Genomic DNA, 20,004 nt, shown 5'->3' on the forward strand with positions numbered 1-20,004 from the left:
AGCATTAGTTATATTTAATTACACTACTCAAAATTTAAGGATAATTTTTTCCATCAGTGACTATATATATTGTTTTTTTTATAAAAAAAATCATTAAGAATTTAACATCAACCCCACATTCTCAATCAATACATACCAATAGTTATTACTTAATTATTTTTTTTAAATGACTAATAAAAAATTACATAGGCAAGCAGTATTGTGAAACCGACCTGGTCATCTACCCGATCAAGACACTAAATTAATGAATCAGTGGTAAGTCACTTATTGATCCGATATATATTTAAAAAATTAAAAAATATAAATATAATTAAAAAATCTAACTAACAAAGTATGTTCAATCCATAGTCAATACTCTAAAATTAAAATCATTGTCATGATCAAATTATAAATATTACTTAATCATTCTTTTCTATAAATTATTTTGTTGGGTATTATCATCAAGTTATGGAAACTCTTATTAATTTTTACGGCTAAATACAAAAGTTGTTGGATGACCATGAGAGAAAGTATGGGGAAGTTCAATAAAGCACATAAATATCAAATCATATGAAGATCAAGATGATGATGATAATAATAATAATAATAAGTTATTATATATTGTTATCAAGATCAAACTAATATTATAAGATCATATTATATGTTACTTGTCCTCTTGTCCTCTTGTCAATCTAAAAACTGTCTGACCTAATATGTCTCTATTTATAACTAGGATACTTAGGGCTTATTATTTACTCTATATTTCTTTATTTTATCATTTTATAAAAAGAAATTCTATTTTACTCCATATCAAATGAATAAATAAAACATTTTTTTAAGGACATATATTTATTTTATTTACCTTAAAACTATTATTTTAATAAATAAAATTATTTCTCCTTATTTATTTAATTATAAAAACCTCATTATTTTCTAAAATTCTATTTATTTTTAAATAAAATCATTTTTAATTTATTTTATGAAAAATAGGGTGTTACATTGACCATAGGCTAACAATTATCTTAAGAGGCAATCGACGGTTAATTATTAATTTAGGGTTCCTAGTTATAATTGGAATTAGGGGAAAACGAGTACATGCGAACTCATAATTCAGGCTTGTCTTCACTCATTCATTTCTTTCTCTAAAATTGTTTGGTGAACTCATTAATGGCCTAGACGTTAATAATTGGATTTTGGTCTAGAAATAGAAATTAGAAGCTTGAAAGAAGAAAACTAGTAATTGATGTAAGGTTAGAAATTAAGTGAGGATAATTAAGGTTGATTAATGGTGATTTAGATTTCATAGAATTATAAAAGGGGTAATTAAGTCATAAGAGTTTAAAGTGAAGCACATTTTCATAAATGACTATACAACTAATTTAAAAATAGAATTTTAGTTTAATTAGTAGGTGACTAATTAAAGTGTCTAATTATATGATGTAAAATAATTAAAATAAGTTAGAGTTGTAACACCCTAAAAAATTACAACTCAGGCTAACAAAGAAAACTTTGTGTTGTGTCTTTGTGCATGTGTGTATTTAATTGCAGTGGTTATGTGTTTTTAATTATTGATTTTTGTGCTTATTATATGTTTGTGTGTGTGTGTGTGATGTTTAAATTTTGTATCTGCTGCCATGACAGGAACTAGATGATACGTTGTTTTTCTGGAAGTTTTAAGGTTAAAAATGAGTCCTTTGAGCGCTAAAACTTAGGGTTAGCCTTAAATTTCACTTAAATTAGAGTTTTCTAGCAAAAGTATGAACAAAACCAGTTTAAGGATATTTTGTAGGATTAAATCAGTCACAAAATTAAAATGGTGGTTATGGCTGTATGGACTATTTTTCTTAAATATTTAACTTCAAAAATGAGTTTGTTAGGTATGAAAGGATAGGGTATCATGTAAAATTTATGAAAAACCAATTTTCAAAACACAGAAATTTGAAGACAAGTTTAAGAGTGAAACTTTGTGAAACAAGGTAGCCGCTTGATGTTGGACACTAGATGACTTAATTTGGTAATTCTACAACTAGAAATGGATTTAGAATGGAGAAAACCCTAGGAAAAGTGTCAGGGGTCCCAAAGAACCGCACTAGGATCCATTGTGAACATGTAAGTTAAGACAAACAAAATCACTAAATCCATGAGGATCATCTTGTATTAATTCTTTAATTTGTAAGTTGATGTTGTATGTAATATTTGTGGATTGTATGATTAATGCTGAAATTAATTGCATTTTTTCTCTGATGGATACTATTATGCCTCAAAATGTTATGGATATCGTTAATGTGATTGTTGACATATAAGGTGAATGTCATGTTCAATGTTGAGATTGATTGTATGCATGTCCGATGACTATTGTTACGCTTTAAGTATATATATTACATGCTAGTGTGATTGCTAAGATATGAATGAACGACAAAATTTTATTATCTTATGATTGCCTAAGACCAAGAGAGTTTGAACTCCAATACTAGTATCTATGGCGTGTGATTTATATTTCAGCAATATATTGATATTCACCTGTATGATCTTTGGTATGAGTCTGGGGGTTTCCGACCCTCGACAAATTGCTTGTTATAAAATTTGGAATGTTGTAAATATAGTTGTTATGCTATCAAATTTTTGTTAAATTTGGATGGAAAGTGATTCTATCACTTGAGGGGCCTAGAATGGTTCCCTGAGAGTAGTACATAGGCTTGAGCCTCATCTCTATGTGTGTGTGTGTATGAATGTTTGTTTTACGTGTTGTATGCAACATGAGGGCTACGCACGCAATGCAACAGAAAAATACAAGAAGATTGAAGGAAGAGTAATGAATTATTAATTCTATCCCATATGTGAGATGGCGTGTTTTATTATTTGGATTCATATGTGAGATGGTGTGGTTATGGTTAGATTCATCTATAAGATAGTGAGGTATATGATTATGGCCCATCTATGAGACGGTGATGTATGTGGTTATGTTCCATCTATGAGATGGTGAGGTATGTGATTATGTTCCATCTATGAGATGGTGAGGTTTATGTTGAAAAATGAATTATTTATAGGGTATATTGGGGTATAGTGGGTGAAGAGGTTTGAAGAACCTAGGGGAATTAGCTAGTGGTGACTATCCCACATTTGGTGCACTCATTTAGTGCAAGGAACTCGCAAGCATCACTTTACTACTCCTGAAAGGCTCTAAGACTATACTTTTTGGAGTTGGGAGCTTGGTGGCATTGTTTGACCCTGTTATGTGTCAAGTGTGACAGTCAACTATGTCTAGTGTGATTATCAATGATGTCAAGTGTGGTATTTACATGTTACACTTACTTCCAAACATTTATGGGTTGTAATTACATTTTATTTTCCTGGGACATGGTACTATATTACTTTTCATTATTATGTATGAAGACTTTGTTATTTCAACCTTGTATTTAATGATTCTGTTGCAAGGTTCATATCTTTCAGAAAGTCACAATTATTGTAAACCTGTTACGAAATTTTTTTAATTGTACTAACTTTCAAGAAATGATGTTAATGTGATTTTATATGTTTTAAAATAAAGTTTATCCATATATGTTTTATTATATATATATATTACTCAAGTTTTGAAGAAGTAATTAATTTATTGACATGTATTTCAATAATAAAAAGAATTAACGAGAGTTTTCCAAGCAATGTTTAGATCTAGAATCTGGGTGTTACACTAACAATAGCTCCTCAAAAGGAATTAATTGTCTCAACTGGAAGAAACTTACAATGAAGGAAAAATTTGGAGGTTTAAGTTTCAAACATTTGCATGCTTTTATTCTTGCTATGCTAGGGAAATAAGGTTGGAGATGGTTAACCGACTATTATACTATTGCTTCAAAGGTGTTCAAAGCTAAATGATTTCCTTCAGGGAGTTTTCTGGATGCTCCTCTAGGACATAATTCAAGTTTTGTTTGGTGTAGTATCCATGCTTCGCTGGTAGTGGTAAGACAAGGCATGAGATAGAGGATTGGAAATAGAAGCTTTATAAATGTATGGACCCAACCATGGTTAAAATATTCTGATAGCCCCTATATATTATCTCCCCTAATTGCAAGTCTCGAAAATTTAGTGGTAAGGAACCTCATCAACCATGATTCGCAAGAATATAACAAAGAGCTAATTGAACAAATCTTCAATGTTGAGGATGCAATAAATATTCAAAAGCAACCATTCTTGAGCTATCAATCAAATGATGAGCTGATTTGGAATTATAATCGAGATGGAAAATATAATATTCAAAGTGCTTATCATGGCATCATGGTGTCAATTCTGGATACTTCTCATTTAAAGGTTGTTGGGAATTGGTCTTCAATTTGGAATCTCAAAATCTCACCTAAAATAAAGCACTTCACCTGGAGAATTCAAAGAGATTGCATCCCAACTCGAGCTCATTTATCTCAAAAAGGTATAAATTGCTCTGACCTTGTGCTTACTGTTTATCGGAAATGGAGAATGCTTGGTACTTATTTGTGACCTATTCAAAAGCCCAAGAAATATGGCAGCTAGCAAGATTGTGGGAGCTCATTTATGCAAAATCTCTCTTGACGAATGGCACCAATGAGCTTGTCTTTGAATTATTGCAGTAACCTCAGCTTGAACAAAAAGCTTGAATTGTTATGATTTTATGGTGCATTTAGAATTAGAGGGATGAGAAAATATGGCATAAGGAATGGCTCACTACTAAAAAAAATCCTTTTACAACGCGCATTTTACATCGGTCGTAATAAACCTGCTGTAGTAGGGTGATCGGTGGCATTGTCGTAAATATTTTACACTTTTAAGAGTCATGTGCACGACATCTCTCTCTAACTTCATTTTTCTTAATCTAGTCCTGTCTTGCAAATGAAATCAATTTGCATTGTCACAGTGTTGTCTAGCTTAAATGGGTTGCTCGTGCACATGACTCTTAAAAGTGTAAAATATTTACGACAATGCCACCAGCCACCCTACTACGGCGGGTTTATTACGACCGATGTAAAATGCGCGTCATAAAAGGCTTTATTTTTAGTAGTGTCTCTCTCAGTTTCATTTTATCAAATTATAGAGCTAAGATTCAAAATATCACAAACTCATAAGCTAGCTAGAGCTTCAAGTTTTTGTGCTTGAAACCAAGTGTTTGATGATATTCCCACTTGTATTCATGCTTTAGTTATGAATGAAATACCTTAAGTGTGTTCTCTCAACAAAAAGTATATTAAAAAATTTCTTCCTACTACATTGAAGGTGTTAAAATCCCAATAACTATTTGTCATTGGCATTTTTTAGAGAAAGGTCTAATCTCTCTAAAAGATTTAAGGGCTTGTATGAGCTAAAATTGTTGTTCACATTTCTACCACGGGGCTTGTTATTGGCCCCTACCACGTGGGTGGCCTTTTTAGATTTTCCCAAAATACACTTTCCCATGGAAGTATGTACAATAGAATCATACCTTTATTGCAATTTTAGGGGTGCAGAAAAAAATTGTACAACGAAAGTATGATTCCGCTATACATTGCAATGAAAGTATAATTTCTTTTTGCACCCCCAACATTGCAACTAAACTACAATTCTGCTATACAATGTACAACAAAATCATACTTCCATTGAACAATTTTTTTTACACAAAAAAATGCAACGAAGACAATTATGTTTTATTTAATAGACAATGGAATCATATCTTTGTTACATATTTTTATTTCCAAGAAACTCAGACGAAGAACAACAACAGAGAAGAGTGGATTTGGTGAAAGGGAGGTAGGTGGTGGCGTGGTGGTTGTTTGGGCAAGCGAATCTTGTGAAAGGGAGGTTAGTGGTGGCACGGTGGTGATTTGAGCGAGTAGATCTGGTGAAAGGGAGGTTGGTGGTGACACAATAGTGGTATGGGTGAGTGAATCTAGTAAAAGGGAGGCTCGTGGTGGTGTGGTGGTAATTTAGGCATAAGGAGTGATTGGATCTCAATGGGGGTGGTGTGCATAGTGTTGCTTAGATCTTGACAAGGGAGGTGTGGCATGACAAGATGCAATGCAACTGGTTCTCTATGATGTGTGGTGGCGCAACACTGCTTGAATATGGATGGTGAAGGGTGGCACGACGCAGATCTCTAAGAGGGCGAGTGGTCAATGGGGCGTGAGGCTTGGAGAGGACTTAGTTTAAGGGTAATGGAAAGTCAAGGAGGTGTAGGGATTTGGTGAGTGAGCAAAAGAGAAATTTCACATATTTGGTAGGGGCCAATAGAAAGCCCCTTCTATCACAATTCCTATATCCAAAACATAAATATTACTTAACCAAAATGGTGTCACATGGTTAGTTACCAAAATGAAGATGATTGCGATTAACAATTTTTTACTGTTGTGCCTATCAATTTTTCAACCAATACCATTAATAAAAAATAATGCATTTATGAAAAATAAAGATATTTCAATAAAATTGTTTTAACAAGCAACTTATTTATTGTTATTCTTAATCTGTGTGAAAAAAATTAAACAACAACCATTTTGAAATAGAGAGAGCAATTTCCATTGAGTATTTGTATACAATGATAATTTTTTTAATAATTAGGTTTAAAACTAATATCTCATACAAACTATTTTTCACTACTAGATCAACCTTAGTTGTTTCTTTTGTTTTCTTTTTTTTTTTTCCTTTTACGATCAAAATATTTAAATAATAATAATTTCATTCCATTCCATTTAACTTAACAATAAATAAAAAATCTCGATGTTAAACCATTCATACTCATACATGCTAGATAACTTCTAGCATTGTCTCAAGGATTTCTTTTTACAAAAGTGGTATTTAAAAAAAATATTTATGCAAATAGAGTAATTTCAAAACTAGTTACATGACATGAATTATTTCTTGTCACCTAAAATGTAAGAGGTGCCACCCTGAGTAACACTTTGTACTTAATTTTTGTCCTACGGTAGGAAGCACCATTTAGGACGACACTTCTTGTTTTGGTTGTTGTACTTTTTTACATTGGTTATATATACAATTGATGTAAGAAAAAAAAAATACTTTTTTACAAGAATGTAGAATAATATTTTTTTTAGTTTGGTTGTAGATGCAATCGATATAAAAAAGTGTGACAACCAAAACAAGAGGCATTGTCCTGAATATTTTGTTTTCCTATTTTTTTAAGTATTCATGACATTAATACGAAATATCTACTAATTTTTGTTGATAACTAATCTCCACGAAGAAATCCAACAAACCACCTTTAGTAAAATCCAAAATTTTATTTTCCTATTTTAAAACAAACATTTGATTCTCTGTTTTTTTTTAATATACATTTGATCTAATACTCAATTTTGCCTATATTTATTTTATTTTATTTCTTACGTTTAATTAATTAAATAATTTCTTGTTAGTACCTTCAATGATTATGTTAAATCTAAAGTTCAATTGGACCAAAATAAAAAAAAATAAAAACTCCAAAATTGAGGATTGAACCGAATTACGAATTTTTTAAAATAAGAGATCAAATGTTTTCAATTTAAAATGAAGGGACCAAAATTACATATTGAACAAAATATAATCAAAATTTTAATTAACCATTATTATTATTATTATTATTATTATTATTATTATTATTATTATTATTATTTACACAAAATTTGAACTAGACCTATCCATCTACGATCGATCAAAAAAGACCTATATGCTTTCATATTTACTCGAGCAAGCCTAGGAGAATTTCACTTTCCGTTTTCTTTTTCTCATTGGACTAGCACTTTATTAAAAGAAAGAGTACATATCATTTTCATTTCTCCATCTTGTGATCATCATCAATCACGAAAGAGTGGACCTGAGTTATTCATTGGTTGTACCATTTGCTGTAATGAGGGTTGGTGCAACCTATCCTTTTGGACTTACAATGGTGCAGATATTGAGATTCAAATGCTCCAAGCTTCTCTAGGTGATGGATGCAGTGGAGGAACCATTTGAAGGGGTCCATGCATATATGAGTAATCCTATGATGAGAATGATGGCTCCTGCAACAAAGCCTGTTGGAAGAGAAGAGGCAACACCGAGGTATGGCAATGGCAGCGTGAACACATAGATTGCTATTGGGACTGCCACAAGCCGAATGGAATCAATTGGATTTAGCTCAGAATTTTCAATTAGCAAGAATTTATAATAGATTGTAAAATTGCAAAAAATGGAAAGAAAGAAAAAAAAAAACACTTTCATATTTAGCACAAATTTTCATTCAATAGCGAGGCGTCAAGATTTTCTGCAACATTTAAAAAAAATCTGTAAGACAGAAAAACAAGAAAAATGGCTATCAGCTCACGGACCGTTTAGCTTAACTTTCAGCCTCACTCAAGCCAATATAGTGAAGTCTTTGATAAGTCTATCACGGGGAACTTATTTGAGCTATGAAAAAAATTGACTTCCATAAGCTCTTTTTAGCTTACTCGGTATTCCAGTAAGTTTTAAGGTCAAATTTATAGCATTAAGTCCTCATGTGAAAAAAATTACTGAAATGACACTAAACTATGTTGTTTGGCCAAATGCATCCTAGCTAAAACTTGTGATTAACTCTGGTAATGACACCACTGAATAGTGTAATTAATAAACTAAGACCTAAAATTATACCATTAATTAAACACGGGATTTTAAATAACACTGATAAGTGATGATGCAATAAAGATTAGATATTCTAACTTCTGATATGAATTAGGTTAGTTTTACTAGGCCAGTCAGACTACACCTTGTGTGAAATGGTAGACAAAAGAGCTGATGGAAAATGATAGCCCTGAACCAACCTATTATTATTTTTTACTAACTAGATCTATTCTTACTATCAGGGATGAAGAAAAATGCAACTATGAGAATAGTTTCAATATTAAGTTTGCATGCACAAAAGTGAACTGAGTTTAGAAGCCACCTAAAGAGGCTAAAGTTTCTGTTTTAGAACTTGTTTACTGACACGTACAGGAATGGTTAATTGAGCTAGGCTTTGGGTAACTATTAACCATTCCTTCTTGCAAAATTGCAATGGGTTACAGTTGTTCATTTTCCAAAATTACAATATGTTTCCCCATGATTTCCTAATTGTAATGGATCGCAGTTGTTCACTTTCCTCCGCTGAGACATTACTATTATTCACTTTATACTCTGAAAGAAGCAAATCAAATACCTGAAAATGTGGAGGCTAGACAAGAGACAACGGCCGAAGAGATCTTGAGAAGATGAAGCAATGAGATATTGAAGCCCATGTTGACAATAACAAACAACAAGGGCAGCAGGGGAGCTCCATCACATGCTGCAAACCAAATCCAATGCAAAATTACTTTCTGCAACAAACAATTTATAACAAGAATTGCAAAAAAAGAAAATTTGAATTTAAAACCAACCTGCCCAAGAGCAGTTTACAATGTCCATAAATTATATGAATAGAGTTAACATTTTATTTAATTAACTACCACTGTCAGCATTCAAGTTTTGATAATGATGAAACCCTGTCATACATGCCAAATCTTTTCTTGTGTTAGTAGTCAGAATTGGAATTAACCCAACCAGTTCACATAAATTACATTCCAAAGCTGCCAGACTTTCTATGAATTAGGTTGAAAAGTAGTGGAACTTTTGGAAAAAGAAAAATTGAAACAAAAAGCAAAGGGGAAAAAAAGAATTTGAAATAGTGTTTATGTAGATCTTCCAAGAACAACAGAAGCCTTTTTCCCTCCAGGTGGATTTTGCTACATGGATCAAATGATGCCATTATGTTCTATCAAAAGCAATCTTTGGAAAATCCATTTAGATATAATTCTTTTAATCTTTTAAATTATTTGGGCTTTTCTATGCCTTCTTCTCACACGGCCATGCCATCTTAGGTGCAATCCAACCATCTTTCCTTAATATGTGCTACTCCTACTTTTCGTGTAATACATTCATTCCCGATCTTGTTCTTGTTTGTCTACTCATCCATTGCAACATTCTCATTTTCGCAACACTCATCTTTTGCTTGTTATCATTTTACAGCCCAACTTTTTGTACAATAAAGCATTGTTGATCTTACAACTGTGCAATAAAATTTTCCTTTGAAGATTGAGCAACACATTTTGATCACAAATTACACTTGAACCACTCCTCCATGTTACTTTGTAAGATGGATCCAGAATACCTAAATTGTGCAACTTGTGGTATTGTATAATCTCCAATTCTCCATTTACAACTCCAACCCAATGTCAGCACGCTGAACTTACATTCCATGAACTTTGTCTTACATCTACTTAAATAGAAACCATGTAAGTTCATAGATTCTCTCCACCACTCTAATTTACCATTTATTCTCTCTCACCATTCTCCCACAAGGACCACAACATCTGCAAAGTGCATGCATGCTACCGCAACTCTAGATTTTGTATAGTGTATTCCATCTTTAGAATTTCACATTTAATAACAGCTGCAAAAATGATGAAAACCAAAATACTAAAATATATGAATGAAAACTAACTTTTTGGCTCAGTAAGATTTCTATTTTTATTTTATTTTCCTATTTGGGGTTTGCTCATGAAACAGGATATGGTTCTCATTCAGCCATTTTAAATGTAAAATAATCTTGCCTTGAGGTAGATCTAGGTCATAAATATCATTGATCAATTTAACTCTAAGCTATAACACATTTGATAACAAAAGACAATTTTTAGATATCGCCTTCTGTCAGAAACGACAATATGGGAAAGAAAATACAGCTGCTTACCTCTTGACAGAGTACCAACATTCAGAAAGCAGGCAGCACCATCTTTAAGATAGTTTGGTAGTTGTCCAAAGGGGATGCCCCATAATTTTGATAAGAAGGGGAGGAGAAGGCAAATGAATAGTGCCTGCAGTAAGCATACTGTCATGCAATTAGGCATCCATTTTATTTACATTGTAATTCAAAAGATGCAAATTTCATGACAATTGCAGTGTACCTGGAATGCAGATCCGAAGGAATTGACAACAAACATATCCAAAGAACCTCCCTGTTTCAGAAAACATTGAATATTGATTAGTATATTGCCATACAAGAAAGTGAAAACTACAATAATTAGCAACAACCATACAATAAAGGATGTTTTTTCACTTTAGAACCTTGAATGATAAAAAACATTTAATTTAACTTGACAATAAATATTAGTCTATCATACATGAGTATAGAAGGTGGCTTCTGACTTGTATGAAGCTTTAAAAAATGCAGCCAATAATTTGCAATATTTTTGTGAAGGTTCTAAAGTCTACTTCAATTTAGTGACATTGTGTTATGTTACCAAGAGCACCAGAAGTGCAGTCACTTCATTAGTCTCAAATGTCCCTATGCTATGAGCTTCCATTTCCAAAGTCATAATTTACATGATATATGAAATGAATTAAAAGAATTCATCACTGTACACACCTTCAGTTTTTGAGTTGCGTCCAAAAAGATTACTTCCTACAAAGTATTAAAAGGCCATGAGTCACAATAGAGAAATAATTTAAAATCTCGGAATATGCAGCAATCTTTAAAATAAACCACCTTCAGAACAGTATCAGCTGCTTGGAATAAAAATGAAACTATCATTAAAAGACTCCAAAATATACCAGCTTCCTTCAATGAATGCCCAGCACCAGATCCACTACATTAAGTAAACAAGGTGTAAAATCAGAAAGCCTCAAGCATAAACACAGTTTACATAGTTTGTACATGCCATACCTACATTACAAAATTGCAACATATGCTTGTGATGTTATAAGCTGTTATGTCAATGTTCTAATTTCAAAAGAACAAAATTTATTAAAAAATTTTACACTAAGCATAAGCGGGATATTCTATAACTATAAATTACAATACTAAAAAAAAATTCTTTGCAGACTTTGTTTTAAAAACTATATGAGTGAATGAACTTATGGAATCACTTAAGGATTTAACATTTATACCAAAAGTTTGACTTTGATGTTCAGCAAGAAATCTGTCAATAAAATTTGAAATCATTAAGTAGGTTTTTACTTTTCTAATCTGCATCCCCTTAAACTCACATGTTAAATCAAGGCAGAGAGAGAGGAAGAATTAACATGTAATGCTGAACAGTCATATAAGTGATGAAAACATGTGAATCAATTTCACCAAACAAAAACATAAGCAACTAATAATTGTGTCAAAATGTTTATGACCATTCAGATTTATTTGTCGATTCCTGGTCAATATCATTGTAGACCATGTTATTTTGCCTACAGGTATATGGTTCAAGAGTGCAGTGTTCGTGTTAACACTCAAAATATGAGCCAACATAACCTAGCATCTACAAAAATTAACATAGGCTGACCTTGCTACAGTAAGAATTACACCAATTGCCACAAGAGAGCATCCAACTAGTTGGTTGACTTTATATCGCCTCCCAAGAAAAAAATATGAGAGGAGAATTTGCCACACCAGAAAAGCCTGCAAGAGAATTAGGTTAAGTTGACTATCCACCTTTAGTTTGCTTTTTACCATAAAACAATGCAAGTTGCAAATAGATGAGCTAATAGATGTATAGTAAATGAGGTACATACAACAAATTTTTAATTTTAACCAATTTCGACAGGTCAGATCAGGATGGTTACATTCTGTTACCATGTTTTCAAGGGAATTGTTTTACACTCAGGACATCTGACCAGCCTGTTGGAAATAATCCAAGTCCCACATCGGCTAACAATACAACCATATTAGACTTTACAAGTGAGGGACAACCCTCACCCCTTGAGCTAGCTTTTAGGGTTGAGTTAGGCCTCTCATATTATACACTCTGAGATGGTATCAGAGCTAGTTCTGAACTGCCTTAGCTCCTTCTCTTTGGCATGAGCGGTTGGGACACCCGGGAGTATCTATCTTGCATTCTCTTAGGAAGAATAAATTTATTGAATGTAATCAAATTAGAGATTCTCGTATTTGTCATTCATGTTCTCTTGGAAAACATATTAAGTTGCCTTTTGTTTTGTCACATTCTCATACTCTTATGCCATTTGATATTGTTCACATTGATCTTTGGACATCACCTGTTTTGAGTTCCTCAGAGCACCGATATTATATCTTGTTGTTAGATGATTATTCTAAATTTTTGTGGACTTTTCCTTTGTCAAACAAATCAGATGCTTATTCCACATTCATAAATTTTAGAACTTTCATCCGAACTCAATTCGAACGGGAAGTAAAGAATATACAATGTGATAATGGTAAAGAGTTTGATAATAAGCCTTTTTGGGATTTTTGTAAAGTGAATGGTATTTTTTTCCGATTGTCTTGTCCTCATACTTCTCCTCAAAATGGGAAAGCCGAAAGGACAATTCGTACAATTAACAATATTGTTCGTACTTCACTTGCCCATGCGTCATTACCTCCTTCCTTTTGGCATCATGCCTTGCAAATGGCAACTTACCTTCTCAATATTCTTCCTCATAAGTTATTAAACTATAAATCTCCTCTTAGGGTTCTTTATCATAAGGATCCGACTTATTCTCATCTTCGGATTTTTGGGTGTTTATGTTATCCTCTATTTCCTTCCACTACCATAAATAAACTTCAACCCCGCTCTACTCCAAGTGGTTTTTTGGGATATCCTTCGAATCACCGTGGTTATAAATGCTATGACTTATCTTCTGGGAAAATAATTATAAGTCGTCATGTCATTTTCGATGAGACACAATTTCCATTTGCTAAATTACATACTCCTCATATTCAGACTTATGATTTCTTAGATGATGGCCCAAACCCATACGTGGTCCACCATTTTGTGTCTCAATACACTACTCCTAATGGCTCAAACTCCTGGTCTAGTTCCATTCGGGCCCAACTCCCCTAATATTGCAACCGGCCCAACCATTGAGCCAAAGAAGAATATTGTTAATTGTACGACTTCACGCTCCAGCCTCGAAGGAAATGCTTCCTCATGAATTGGTGTCCGGTCCAAGTCCCACATTGGCTAACAATACAACCATATTAGACTTTATAAGTGAGGGACAACCCTCACCCCTTGAGCTAGCTTTTGGAGTTGAGTTAGGCCTCTCATATTATAAAGTCTAATATGATTGTATTGTTAGTCGATGTGGGACTTGAATTATTTCCAACACAGCCATCAAGCAGGACATATCCAAGGGAATGGGTCATGCTTCTTTAGGTGCCAAGTACTTGATGGTCAACTTCTATGAACATATCATATAGAAAAATTTACTAAGGAATACTTACATTTACCTTTTCAATTCTTTTTCGATCACATTGAAAGTCTGAATAATTCTGAAATTTATATATTTCATTATAGCACTACAATGTGAATGCAGAAGTAACAGAATTTAGCAAATGGCAAAGAGCATTGACTGCTGATGGTTTTTACCTGAGACAAAATTGGAATTGATGCTCCGGATAGCATTGCTGATATTAACAGAGGGAACAAACAATTAAATGAAATTCAGACATGAACATTTTTACAAACCAACCAAAATTGTACAACCCAATGATATTATTATCTTCCTATCTCCAACAATATTTCCAAGATATGGAAGGTTAAAACATAAAATGAGGATAAAAATGAAAACAAGAATCATAAAAATATATCACATCTAATATTAACAAATATGCTCAATTCGTCCAGAAAAGCTAATTAATATTGGTAAAACTAAACCCCATAAAGCATTTGCATTTTAAACAAATTTAGTGGAGGTATATTTATGTATTTTAAGCTATGCATTGTCATTACTGTGAAAAATTCTGTTGTTAAAGATCATAATATTTAATATATCCTACTAACTGGAGTTGTAGTATACTTTCATTCACTCTATAAAATAAATGGTAATTATCAATATTTCTACAGTTGTTTTTCTTTTCTCTTCTTTTTCTTGGTCTTAATAATTCTTCTACTTTATATATGAAATTTGATGTAATTGACAGAAGATTGATTACAAAACAACCAGAAAATGTAGCATAGGGGCATTTTGATTATATGGAGAAGCCAGAAGTATTTGACATGAAACAAACAAAATAAATAAATTTAGGACAAACATTACCTCCTGCAGCCATTCCTGTGGCAGCACCCAGAGCCTCCAAGAGACCAACAACTAGAAATGGAGTTTTTGGCACTGATAACATCTCATCAGTGACAATGCCCGCACGGTACCGTATATACAGAATAGAGAAGTATACAATTACGTATCTGAAAGAAAGAAAATATCCCTAGAGTTAGTTGAATTAACTCTTTTAAACATTACAACCTCCAAATGGGAGAGGACAAAACTCTTGCAGACAGACTGCGTTTTATGCCATTCATCAGAGTAAAAAATGAAAGCAACTTCTTCTCAAACATATAGGATTGGTTGGTTTCAGGTTATTGCAAAATAAATTAAATAAAAAAAAGAAGTTGCAGAAATATAAATATTAGGATAAAATAATTTTTAATCCTGGTATCTCCAAAGTCCAAACTCTTTTTTTTTGGTCTGTAGGTGGAGGAAATGGAAAAAAACACAAATCAGAACAAAATCAAACTCTAGGTACATGTATCTAACATGACATGTCACATGTGACATGGGTAGATCTAGATGTCACATCATTGGTAGTGACCGGGATCATTATTAAAAAAAATTAACAATTTATAAAAATAATTATAATAAATTTCTGTAGCAAAATAAATTATAGTAAAAATAAAATTAATAATATTTACACATCTTACTAAAGAGTAATCTATTCTTATATATGTTATATATTATATATGACGAGGAATCAAATTATACTACTCAATAATATTTTTTTAAAATTCATTATTAAATTGAATTTTTTTTGCAAAATTTCATATTAAGACTTAATATGTGGGACATCATCAGATCCACCCAATTTTTAGATGCAAATACTAGTTTTAACATTATATAAAAAAGTACAAAACTTAAATTAAGGTATATTTTATAATATATATGTATTAAAATAAAAAAATTTATTATGAATATAATATCATGATATACAAAATATTAAATATCAAACAAAAAATTATTAATGCACAATTATTTAAAAAAAATATATTTTTTAAGAGTATATTAGATAAAAACTGGGTCGGAACAACCTTAAATGTAACACAAACCTATTTAAAAAATACAAGGGATCTACCATCCAAATCAATTTCATATGGGTCGAGATTGCGAACTAAAGTGGGTCATACTCACCCCTAGATATAAGCCAGTGTGAATATATATTTACTTGAATGCATATATACATATTTAAATATTATATATATATATATATATATATATATATATATATACTAATATATATTTTTTTAAATTAAAAAAATAATTTAGAAATATAATAAAATATATAAAATTTATTAATTAGGACCTTATCACACTTACAAGGTACAAATTATTATGCTATTTATATTTAAAATTCTTTTATCTATTTTTAAATATTTATATATATAAATATAAGTCATAATAAAATAAAATAAAAAATTATAGATTGCAAAATATAAATTAAATATCCGTGCAAGGCACCATATGCATGTGTATCATAGGCAGTTTTAAAATGTATAAAAAAAGCAGTTTAAGAAAATTAAGTGGCCACTTTCTTACAGGAAAATCCTTCCATCAATTATAATAAATTCTCAAAAAGTCGATTTTCCATGGACACTCATCTTGGTTTACTACACTTCAAATTTCAATATCACAAAAAGAATGTTATCACAAAGTTGTTGCTCGTTACACTTCTACTATCAAACAAATGAAATTACAGAATTACTCCGAATTCTTACCCGACCGATTACACCATCAAATTCCCTATTCTAGCAAATATTCGGCACTCGAAACTAAAACTGACTCCTCAAAATTAAGAAGATTCACCCAAAATAGAAAATAATGACAGAGGTGGTGACTGGTGAACCATAAACATCGTCAGATAATGGTTGGACCCACACGAAAAGATTTGGGGAGGACCCATCAAATTGATATTTGCGAAACAATGCATAAACCACAACCCCAAAAACAAAATAATAATAATAATAATAAGTAGTAGTAATAGAAAAAACACGTAACGTCGTGTCTTTTCACATTTTTATTATTTCTTAATAAAATAGAAAAATGAGAACAATTAGTTTAACACTACTCCAAAATCAGTAGCAGATAGGTAAAAAAATATGTACATTAAAAGTTAATATCTCCTTTATATAATAAGAATTTATAATTTATATTTACAATCTGTAAAAATTTACCCATTTTGGTTTGTACAATTTTTTCCTATTTTATCTTTTGTATGTACATGTGTCCATGTTTAAATTGAAGTTAGAAATATTATGTTTGTGTTTCATTATAAATCCAACGAAATAAAAGTAAAGTAAGTGTCCTAAACCTTTCACAAAATTACTTTTATCTATACAAACTCTGAATATTAAATATGAACTCAAAATAACAAGCGTCTCCATAATCCTCTAAATAATGGAGTTAGCATCTCTCAATGACGATGTCTCGAAACAGAATCCCAATTCCATATCTCGAATAAGAGTATCTACGGGTAAGACTCTGCGTGGAGACACTAAAGAGAGAATTGTTTACTCACCAGATTTTTAGTATTTAATATTTAATTTGAAATATGAATATTTCAAATTTTTATATTTCATTTTTTGATTTTATTCTATTTATTTTTCTTATTAGTTTATTTCTTTTTTTTAGTTTTACAATGTACCAGTATAAAATATAAGAATTTTACAATAAAAGAAGTTTGAACCTCCTTATAATGTGTTATAATTTTCTTTTTTAACAACTTATCCATTCTTTTTTTAAAGTGCCCCACCATATGAAAGAATTCTGGGGAGAAATCATTTCGTTTTTTATCATACTGAAAAATACAACATTTTTATATTTGACCAACCTTATGGAGAAACAAATATAACAAGTACACTAATCAATAAAATAAATAAAATACTCATCCGTGTCCTTTGGCCCCCCTAACTCTAGTCTAAAGAGCGTAAGCACCAGCTGCCCTAAGAAATCATTTCGTTTTTTATCATACTGAAAAATACAGTACTCTTTTTCACTTTAGAATAATACCTTTGAATAAATCAAACATGCACTCAACATTTCTCTCTTCCTAAATTTTTAATTCTCACTTGTGATATTACCCCAAAAAAATGAACTAAGTCTTTCCACTAGAAAATAATAATAATAATAATGTTTTACTCATCTTTCCACTAGAAACTAGAAATAACAATAATAATAATTCTCCAACAATAATAATAAGGTTAAATTAATTTTTTAATTTATTATTAAGTTTAATTTAGTTTTCTAATTTATTTTTGTTTAATTTAGTCATATAATTTTTAAAATTAATTTAATTTGATCATTTAATTATTTTTTATTCAATTTGATTTTTTAATTTTTAAAATTGATTCATTTTTTAAAATATATATATATATATATATATATATATATATATATATATATTTTGTAGCGATTTAAAATTAATTAATAACAATTTTAAATCGTCACAAATTGTAATTTTTCACATTTAGACGGAAGGATCAAATTAAATCAATTTAAAAAATTAAGGAATTAAATAAAAAAAACTAAAATATCAAATTGAATCCAAAAATAAATTAGAATAATAAAAAACCAATTTAACCTAATAATAATAATATTGTTTTACTCAATAAACAAAAACAAGATTGAAGCTGTTTGTTTCACAGTTAAAATTTAAAAGTAACATTAAATTAATAATAAAATTGTACTAGTGTCACTCAATAGACAAACATTGAATGAGTTGTTTCACAATTATAAATTTGAGTTACATTAAATTGACATCAAATATATTCTTGGAGGAAAAAAAAACACACACCAAATAAATATTCAACACACTCGTCAAAAAATAAAGATATTCAACACCGCACGCCTAATTAAAACAAGAGTTAAGCACCGGATTCATCAATTCAACCAGAACAAAAAAAGAGGCAAAAACATTTGAACAAAAAAAAAAATGAAGTACCCGAAAGTCGCAAGCTGAGCAAGGAAGAACGGATAGTTCCTCAGCGGAACCAACGCGAGCTTGTACAGTACTCTGTTTCCGGCGCCCATCACCACCGTCACAGCGGCGGCGAGCATCACCTCCGCCAACCGATTCCCGCTTTCCCGGCCACTCTCCGCCGCGAATCTCCCCACCGAGCGCGGGCGAGGCGCCACCACCTTCTTCTCGCCTGATCTCTCCCACGCGCCGCCGCATTTAGCCGGCGGAGGCAGTCGCAGCGCGATTGTCGGCCACTTAGGCAAGTAGCCGTAGCGGACCGCGCCAATCGCAGCGGTCCTCGGAGCGCAACGGAGGCAGAGTTGGCCGGTTCCGGCGATGGGGATGCGCCGGCAGAGTGACGTCATGGTTGCGTGACGCAATTTGAGAATTGGAAGTGTAGAGAAAGAAAGAGTAGAGAGAACGGGAGTGGAAGGGACTGTGTGAGTCACATTAGTCACGTTGGTGCGAAGGTGAAAAGCGAAACAGAGAGAAGCAGTATAAAACGGAAACGTTGTGTGCGTGACGCAACGCGGTTAGCTGTTTGGTTTTGTAAAACCAAGGTTGGTGGTGGTGTGCTGTAGGATTCTTAAAATGAAAGGTGGAATAAAATAGAACAAAATACTCCAATACGGTAAATATCCAATTTGATAATTAAGGGTAACATTTGAGTCCTGAAAATACGAAAATATTGTTTTTCCTAAAAGTATAAAATCGTTAGGTTCATTTGTGAACTCTAAAGTTAGGATTAATGTGATATGTGATGATTAATTTGTCATTTCAAAAGATTGTCAAAATATGGAGTTAACAAGATTAATTTATTATAGAAATATAGATGAATTATTTTGATATTTTTTTAATGTTATAAAAAACTTTTTATAGTTATCTTTATATTTTTTTTTCATTGAATCTTGTCTCTTAATTATTATATTAATTGTTTTACTCTTTTATGTTGTTTGATGTTTTTAAAATGGGAGTTATTTGTATTTCGAAAAAGGATCTGTTTAATAATAAGTTATAATTTTCAATAATGTTAATAATATTAAGTTGTTTATTGAGGG

The 20,004-nt window shown here is 31.5% G+C and overlaps 1 protein-coding gene across 3 annotated transcripts; it reads right to left on the bottom strand.

Annotated features, from left to right (window-relative positions):
- Window positions 1-7,660: 7,660 nt before the first annotated feature.
- On the bottom strand, window positions 7,661-19,534 carry LOC114419897 (protein CLT1, chloroplastic-like). Of its 3 annotated transcripts, none has more exons than XR_003668320.1 (10): window positions 18,929-19,534; window positions 14,980-15,125; window positions 14,310-14,347; window positions 12,267-12,382; window positions 11,480-11,579; window positions 11,360-11,395; window positions 10,899-10,949; window positions 10,685-10,822; window positions 9,119-9,244; window positions 7,661-8,048 (listed from the first exon to the last, which is right to left on the bottom strand). XR_003668320.1 is itself a non-coding variant. In XM_028385702.1 (10 exons), exons 1-10 carry the CDS (start codon window positions 19,309-19,311, stop codon window positions 7,888-7,890), a joined length of 1,230 nt encoding a protein of 409 aa, XP_028241503.1. In that variant the 5' UTR covers window positions 19,312-19,532; the 3' UTR covers window positions 7,661-7,887. The 3 variants fall into 3 exon arrangements, 2 of the variants coding, with proteins under 2 accessions (XP_028241503.1, XP_028241502.1); XM_028385702.1 differs by having other exon boundaries at window positions 11,545-11,579; window positions 18,929-19,532; XM_028385701.1 differs by having other exon boundaries at window positions 10,685-10,808; window positions 18,929-19,530.
- Window positions 19,535-20,004: the final 470 nt, after the last annotated feature.

The sequence above is a fragment of the Glycine soja genome, chromosome 7 (assembly GCF_004193775.1).
Source record: "Glycine soja cultivar W05 chromosome 7, ASM419377v2, whole genome shotgun sequence".
Lineage (NCBI taxonomy): Eukaryota > Viridiplantae > Streptophyta > Magnoliopsida > Fabales > Fabaceae > Glycine > Glycine soja.